Source organism: Mytilus edulis, chromosome 8 (assembly GCF_963676685.1).
Source record: "Mytilus edulis chromosome 8, xbMytEdul2.2, whole genome shotgun sequence".
Lineage (NCBI taxonomy): Eukaryota > Metazoa > Mollusca > Bivalvia > Mytilida > Mytilidae > Mytilus > Mytilus edulis.
The window spans coordinates 70400479-70409514 of NC_092351.1; the positions used below are offsets into that span (position 1 = coordinate 70400479).

Genomic DNA, 9036 nt, shown 5'->3' on the forward strand with positions numbered 1-9036 from the left:
ATGAATACACGAAGAAATTTATCACGAATTTTTTTTTTTTCTCGCAATAATTTTTCCTATTTGCTATTTTTCTGGCAGAAGGTAGACAACTCTAATCTTTAAAATGTTTGATTACATTTGACCTGATTTTCAGATATATATCTTCAAATTAAAAACGTTATGTTATATCACTTCTTCTATAAAATATATGCTCCTATAACTCAGTATAAGCTAATAATTACAATGTACATTAGATGTATGTTTCATTATAATACGTTATTCTGATTGGCCAACTGCACATAACATGTTATTCCTTACGGAATTGCATTACACAATAAAACTTATCATTCATGACAACACGAGGTGCCACAATAAAGTGCACAGGTGAATTAAATAAAAAATTGATAAAATTCGTATTTTCATGATCCTAGCTAAAAAATGTAATTATAAGTATTGAATGCTTCCTTTTGTAACTTCATTGGGTTGTAAAAGCGTTGACCGTGTGCACATTTTAGAATGAAGCGCAGAAATACTTCGATCAACGCTTTTATACCCCAATGAAGTTACAAAAAGAAGCATTCAATTCTTAAATGTACTTAAAAAAAAAAATGTGATTATTTCACATCCTCTGACTTTGCTTTGTTGTTTTCAGATCCTGACCCTATATTTCTAGTTTTCATAATTATCATGCATTTTTATATCACCTGATTGTACAGAATCCATGGAATATAGATTTGAAATATTTGCTGAGTAGTGTTTACCTTCAAGTTATGTGTTAGTAAACATTGTCCCTTACAAGGAATGTATTAATATTATACAAAATCTTATTTTACAGGCGACTAAAGAGAAATTGGGATCTAGACTATCAAATCATTTTGATTCTAAGGTTAGCTCAGTTGTATTGTATATTATAAGATATATGGATATTGGAATTATAACAGATAAGAGTTTTCTAATTATGTGTCTTCCGGTTCCCCTGCCAAAGGTGTGCATTTTCTAACAGTGGAAACTGTCTAAACCGAAAACCTTTGAGATTGAATATTTTGTTCTAATTAAAAGTAAAAGGTTTAAGAAAGTCAAATGAAAGTATTGGATTGAAAACTTAAAAGGACACAATTTATTTTATATGTTGTGAAAATGTGAATTTATATTCTGTACATGCCAGTTTAAAGAATACAATAAAAGTGTCCATCGCCTACATTGTTTTAAACTGTAGGTTGTTAAAACAATTTTTTTTTAGCAAACTTTGTTAACAATATACAAAGAAAAAACATAGAGAAGAGTGCAAATATAGATATAAATTTGAGGTCACAACATTTATTTTCTAGGTTAATGTTGCGTACATAACAAAGTGAAATGACTTCTGTAAAAAAATCTTACTTAATTATCCGCATTTCTTTAAAATATGCATTTATTAAGAATGTTTTCACCAAAAGATATATATTGCATGACTTCAATGAAAAGTCCAACAAATAAATTGTAAATCAGCATTAAAATTTGCTGATTTCAGTAAAAATCTTGCTCCACCAAATGCTGTCATTTGCCTTCCAAGATGGGAAAACTTCCATTTAGCTTTTTACAAATTGAATAAGAAGATGTGATAGGTTTGTCAATAAGACATCTGTTCACATGATATTGTCCAAATGGTGTTGATGTAAGCAGAGAGTGAAGTTTAAAAAGATTTCCAGTTCAAAATTACCTCTTGACGTTAAAGAGAGGCAAAATATACCAAAGGGATATTCACATTCATAAGTCTGAAACAAACTGACAGTGCCATGGCATGAAAACAACAGTATATAACACACATTACAGAAATCTGAAGATAGAACAAGTACCCCACCAAAAACCAAGGTGATTTACAGGTTTAATACATAGTGTAAAAGTTTAGAACATGTGGTAATCAACAAATAGTCTAGGTAGACCAATTCCTTAGGATTCTGCCTATTTGTAAGATTTATACTAACTTATCAAACATATTGTTTGTTATATTTGCAGGGTGCTGATGTGAACGGTGTATCTCCAACAGAACTTCTCCATCGTAGACACAGCAGTGGATACTATGATGAAAGTGAACAATCCTTAGATAAAATTGGTCATGTTGGTAGGGGTGGTTAGTAAATTTGGCATAGTAGATGTGTATCCCAAAGAATTAAAAATATTCATATCACAAGACTAACGCCTTGAATTTTCTTTTTAACCAGTCTAATTTAAAAAGGATATCTAACTGGAGAATCAAAATAGAATTATAAGAGAATAGACCTTTAACTTGCATGATTTGAAAATACTAATGGCCCTTGACTTGAAGCTCGGTTAATATTCACATCTAAAAATTGTTTTCTTTATATTCCCTCTTTCTAAAGTACTGAACTTTGTGTTTATACAATTGATTTTTGTGTAGATCTACAAATTAGTTCCTGGATCCTATCATAAATTAAGTTTCTTAGAATTTAAAGTATCAAATGGCATTTTATTGTACATGTTGTGTATTGTACACATCCTGTTTATATTTTATCCACAGAGTTAAATGATGTTTTTAAATTCTCATAGAAAAACTGACTGAGCCATATCTTCAATAGAGGATAGACATGTTATGTACACATATTCTTAACAATGGACTTTGTTTCAATGAAATTTTCAAATATTCATTAGTACTTAATAATGAGCATTCAAATCAAAATAGCTGAAATAGACATTGTAAATTTGGAAGTTTATGAGGATTATATCACATTTTAAAATAATATTTGCACACACAAATTTCAAAATTTAATGTATAAGTGTAAGTTATAAACATGCAAGTATTTTTGATTGAGATTTGATTTAACATTACAAAATTGATTTTTTTTCAGAGGAAATAAAGGATCCAGCCAGGATGCCTATGAATGATACTTGGCAGCATCGGATTGAAATGCACAAAATAAACGATCAACAGATCATCAGCTGTCTACAAGTGGATATCAAAAACAAAGAATTGTTTTACCGTCCTCCCATTAATCAACTAACTCTTAGTTTTCTCAAAAATGATCTGGAACATGCATATAGGAATCGATATGACGAAGATTTGAAGTACCAGAACACTGTATCGTCTCCACGGTATCATGCTTTGTTAGAAACAGTTGTATCATTCATTATTTTCTCTCTGATATCAATCTGTTGCTTCATTATCTTCAACAGGAACATAGCATGGATCACAGTTTTTATTGTCTCATTATTGATTGAAGTGTTGGCTTTAGTGCATACTTTCACTGATATTAAATGCCATGAGAAGAAAGTAGCTGACTGTCCAAGTTGCGTACATTTTCTGTCTGGTTGGTATTGCCGTAACTTAGTCGGAGCTGTTTTAGCCAGTATACCCGTAATAGCCGTCTATTCTAATATGTCGTGTGAGCTAGTGCTTAGTTCAATGCTTCAAGACCGTTTCTTCTGCTATTGCATAGTGATGGCCATGTTACATTATTGTAACTTTACTATGCTGAGTTCCTGGATGAAGTCTATGTTAGCTGCATTAGCTGGGTTAACATTACTGATTCTACTCGGTGTAGAGTTGTGTTTCATACCACAGCCAGTATCAACCACAATGTCAGTAATACTAAATGTGACGGGTAATGCTACCATGCCACCATACGTAGATGCAACCAAATATTCAACTTATCTTTTTTCTGGTCACCATAAACTTATTTTTGAACTAATTTTAGATATATTACTGTTGTTTTTACTCATCTGGTTTCTAAACCGAGAATTTGAGATTAGTTATCGTGTCAGTTTCCATGGTGATTCTGGTGCTGCTAAGGCTAAGCAGCAGATGAAAGAGAATAAGGAACAAGCTGATTGGTTACTCCACAATATTATTCCTCAGCATGTCTCAGAGCAACTCAAAACTCAAAAAAAATTCTCCAAAAACCATAAAGATGTAGGAGTCATATTCGCAACTATCGTTAACTTCAATGAATTCTACGATGAATCTTATCAGGGTGGACGTGAATATCTCAGAGTCTTGAATGAACTTGTTAGTGATTATGAAGATCTCTTAGATGATAAACGTTTTAAAGATGTAGAGAAAATAAAGACAATTACCAGTACATTTATGGCAGCATCAGGCTTGAACGATGTAAGTCGTGCCCAAAACAAACATCCATTCGGCCATTTACTGGCGCTGATGGAATTCTGTATAGAAATGCAAAATGTGGTCCAAAGGTTTAACGATAGTATATTTAATTTTGACTTCATACTGAATATAGGATATAATTTTGGAGAAGTAACCTCTGGCGTTATCGGTACAACTAAATTATTGTACGATATTTGGGGGGATACAGTAAATATTTCAAGTAGGATGTACTCTACAGGAGTGATGGGTAGGATCCAAGTTCCATCCAAAACTATTGAAATCCTTGGAGATTTTTTTGAATTTGAAGAACGTGGTTCAATACAGGTAAAAGGCAAAGGTGAAATGAAAGTTGCGCTCCTTGTGGAAAAGAAAGAGGGAGTTCAATGGGAGTGAAGGAAGGTTGTAGTTAATACTGTCTACTTCAATCTTTGACAGTTCAGTGATATATAAAGCCAATGGATTGTTTAAATACACAGTACTTTTGTCTTTTAGTATAATTGTTTTTTAATTTGAATTTTATGCTGATGTAACCATTTTATTAACTAAGGCCAAATAGAAAAAAAGCTTGAGTGTTTTCATTTGGTATGTAATGCTTTTATTAGAGTTTCCTTTTGAGTTTGAGTGTGAAACTAACCATGCATTAAAACAAATAATGTCTATCAATCCAATTTTAACCCACATCAACAGAAACTGGTTATATTTTTTTTTTGCTGAAACTTGTGTTTTTTTAATATTTTTACAAATAGCAAGTTTTATCATTCTGTATTGTAGCCATTGACTGAAATATAACTTGATGATTGATGAAAGACTAAGAGAGTTCATTATATTTTACATTAATTCTTACACTCTGCTTTAACCAAAACATTTCCTTCATATTTATAAGCATATATATGGGACAAAGAGCCATGTGTTATTTTGCAACCACTTTATATATTTTCATTATAGATTGTGACATGTCTTTAGATAAAATTTATCAAAAAGATATCAAACTGATGCAATCATTTTATCCATTTAAGTCATAAGTTGTACATTTAAAGTTCCCAACAAAACCAATAAGACAAAGTTTTCTAGAAATCATCCTATTCAATTATATCTGATAACCCTGCCAACCAAACTTATAGGACTTTTTGGTCCAATTTAGCCTAAAATCTTTCAAGGTATTTAACTTTTACCTATCTACCAAACCAGTGGAACTATATAGAATTTGGTCGAGAATATCCCCATTTTTTTTTTTTTATTAAGTCGTTCCTTGCAAACCAGTAGGGCTACTTTGCCAGTGTTCCAAACAAATGGTGTGGTTCTCCTTAGGCTTAGGTACTTGGTCTTCCAAAAAAAACCTGGCTGATATGATTTAAGTCAAGATTGCTGAAATTGGTGATAAAGACCAACAAACAAAGACACAAATTTATGAGGAAAAAAAGGGGTGGGGTAATATTTTGTGAGATCTGCTTTAACTTTTTCTAGTTTTTTTGTTTTTTTAATATTATTATTATTTTAGATGAGATTTTAGTACTATGAAATAATGTATTGTTACACAAACAGCAGTTATGATTTGATGTTAGGAAAACCACATGTGTGCTACTACTTTGTTCTAATTTTAGAATTAATGTTTCAGTACAAACTTTAAAAACTTAATTGTGATTTTATTTATATTGTTATATTGTTTTTTTTTTGTTTTACTTTGTTCCTCATAAATAAATTGAAGAACTTAAGATAATAATCATACTTTTTTTTTTTTTTTTTTTGGGGGGGGGGGGGATGTTCTAGCAGAAAATGTAAGTGTGTTGATAAGAAACAATTTTCTTTTACAACTATTTGATTTTTTTTGGGGTTACTATCTAACCAGCATCTTTACTGTGTATGAAATACTTGTTTGAGGTAAGAAGGACAAACAGTAAAGAAATAAACATATGATATTAGCATCAGTTTAGATTACAGGGTAATGTGTGCCTCATATTTATAAAATGATGCAATGGTTCACCAAACTTTTAAGCTTTTAAGTACATTTTAATGAAGATGTTTTTATTTATATATTTCAAATATGAAACAAAACCAAAAACACTTGTGCCATAGTTCTGTTATCTTTTTGCTTGATGTTACAAGGAAGTTGGGGACAAACCTGTGAGTGAGGGTAGGGGGGTCTTCTAGTATACATGTGAGCTTGCTCACGTTATTATAAGTTCAGGGTCAACTCATGATTCTGTGATCTACAATTGTGTTTAATAATACATTTATTGGTGTAAGTTATGTGTATCTTTTAGGAAATTTAATTTGTTGTTCTTCCACATGGAGCATACAGATTCTTTAGAAAAAAAAATGAGATTGTGATAGTTTATTGTTTTGCAAATTCTCACTCTGTATACAGATCATGTATTATTTTTCTTATCTGAACTCATTTATTTTTTAACATGTATAAATTGTATGGACCTACAAATTACAAATGGGCATTTAATTTGTGCCTATGTTTTTTTCTTGTAACCAAAAATTTATCATGTGCATGCATTACTTTAAATTTATTAATGAAATCGCCTTTTCAGAATCCAAAGGACTATGGGTAATATCATTTTTTGTACATCAAAATGAAAATAACGTTACATCATTGGTTGAATTTCAATTGTTTACAATGTTTTAAACCAATCACAACGTTTTGGTGCACACTTTTGAAAATATTACCCAGAATGAATTAGATTCTGAAACGGTGATTTGACAATTGGATTTGTAAGCTCTAATCAGTCGGACAGTAACTAGCATTGCTGGATAATGCTGCTTATACATTATGCAAATACAGGAAATAATGATGATGAGTAAAGATTATTGATAGAAGCCATTAGTCATTGTGTTTTTCACTTATCTTTTCTATGTTTTCTCTTTCAATGGTTTTTGTGTTTGTTTTGAAGCAAATGCTCTTCATTTACGTAGTGAAATTTGTATATCCTTTATAATTAGAGTTAGATATTGTCCTTGTGTGGTCATTATCCCAAATAAAAACCTACCTTGAGCCATTACGATCAATTGTCAGTGCTTGGGTATACTCTGAATGTTATTTAGGATGTATAGTGAAATGGGATAAGGGAAGCATGTTTTTCCCATATATCACATTTTTAATTCATATTTTTTTGTTAGACTTAGCTGTTAGGGACCTGCTGATGAAAGTTTGGAGAATATATATTTTATTTATTATGGATTTTTTGTCTTTTTAAGACCTTGATTAAAAACCAACCAATTGATTCTATGTTTGTATGTCCAATCAAAGTTGGGGGTAAAGATTACATGAAAACCATTTTACTCAGTCTTGATAGTAATCAATTTTCCAGACTTTATCACTTTTTTTTTAGAGATTAAAAAAAAAACAATGCGTTCTATTAATGAACATTTCAAGATATTTATCAATAAAATATATACTCAGATATTCAATTTACAAAATAATATGTATATGTATTTGTCCAAAAAAATAGCATAAATTGTGCAAGGTGCAAGGATCTAGAATCTGTTTTACAAATATCAATGATGTTGTTGTTAAAGTTATAGCTTGATTTATAATAAGATGAAAACCTTTTTAATTTAAAAATGAAAATTTTCTGTTAAGAGTGACAGTGAGATATATGTTTGTCATGTTTGTTAGAAATAGCTCAAAATATGTCTTGTAATTTTCTTCTATCTTATTTACTTTACAAGTTTTATTGCCGTTTTGCAGTTTTATGTGCCTTTTTATAAATTGAATTTATATATACCATTGTATGGATGTTAATATACTGTTGTTAGTAATTTAAATATTAGAATAGGTAAAACTTGTAGAGAGAAGAAATGTTTTGAATATTTATCATAAAATAATCTATTTATAGGTATTGTATTTTAAAATAGATATTTATTTATAAACTCTAGTGTCTGATGATAAAGCTGTCTTACAACAGAAACCCTTCATGTGTTAACTTATTGTCTTGCAAGTGGTTAATCCTGTTCAGATTGTAACAACACAGTAACAGATAGCTGTTGAACTCAGGAAATTTTCTTTGTTGCCAAGGCAGAACTAAAGGTTATTCCGATTTCAGCAGTTCTATCTTCTCATATGGTCAGTACTTTTATTAGGTTTTGGTTATACATCTGAAGGCATTGCATTTGTTCACAATAGATTAAATTATATGCATGTATTTAATTGAACATTAGAAAATGTTTCTTTGCACAAATGGTTTAATTAATTTTCATTTTGGAATTTTAGGATTTCTGAAATGACCCCAGTTTTAATGCACAGAACTAAGTATTTATTAGATTTTATTATGTGTTTTGTGTGTCTATGATAGGGTATTATGTTCTTTGGTCTCTCTCTGTTCACCAGGTGGTCAGTCCGTCCAGTAACAAGTTAAAGTTTTGTTTTAAGTCAGTTTACCATGAAGTGATCAGTTTAAATTTTTGTTCGCATGTTTGTTTTGATTGGAATATTTCAAATAAAACAGATTATGCAGTTCATCCAAAATAGATAAAGGATTGTGCAAGTTTTAAGGTGTCAACTTCTTGTTTTCTATAATATTTTGATAAGGTGTGTGTATAGACTTTTAATATATTCTAATAAATAAAATATTGACTCTTAATGCTATAGGATCTTGTTTCTTTTTTGGGGGAGGGGGATGGGGTTTATTGCAAGTAATTATGTATCTCATTATTTTTGTAATTACATATACCTTAATGCTTTGTTCAATGTAGCTCTCTTTTAAAAGAAAGGAAATGTGAGAGTTTCAATAGGATTGACCACTTGCAAGATCAATATATTTAACTGATAAATGTTTTCTGCTGTTTAAATCTTTGTTGTTTTATAGCTTCTATATTTGAAAATGTTGTGTATTTATTGTAAGGCCAAGTTATGAGGAAAAGAGATTTTTTAATGTAAATTTGCATTTGTTATTCTGCTATAAGTAAATTTAGAAATGATATATTACAATTAAAAAATTCACATACCTCCA

The 9036-nt window shown here is 30.2% G+C and overlaps 1 protein-coding gene across 3 annotated transcripts in view; it reads left to right on the top strand.

Moving 5' to 3' along the window:
• LOC139486158 (adenylate cyclase type 9-like) overlaps window positions 1-9036 on the top strand; it is a 49059-nt gene extending 40023 nt beyond the window's left edge. For all 3 annotated transcript variants that reach the window (XM_071270933.1, XM_071270931.1, XM_071270932.1), the window contains exons 5-7: window positions 815-865; window positions 1975-2089; window positions 2826-9036. In XM_071270933.1, coding sequence (XP_071127034.1) covers window positions 815-865; window positions 1975-2089; window positions 2826-4474 — 1815 coding nt within the window. In that variant the 3' untranslated portion in view covers window positions 4475-9036. The remainder of the gene's footprint in view (window positions 1-814; window positions 866-1974; window positions 2090-2825) is intronic.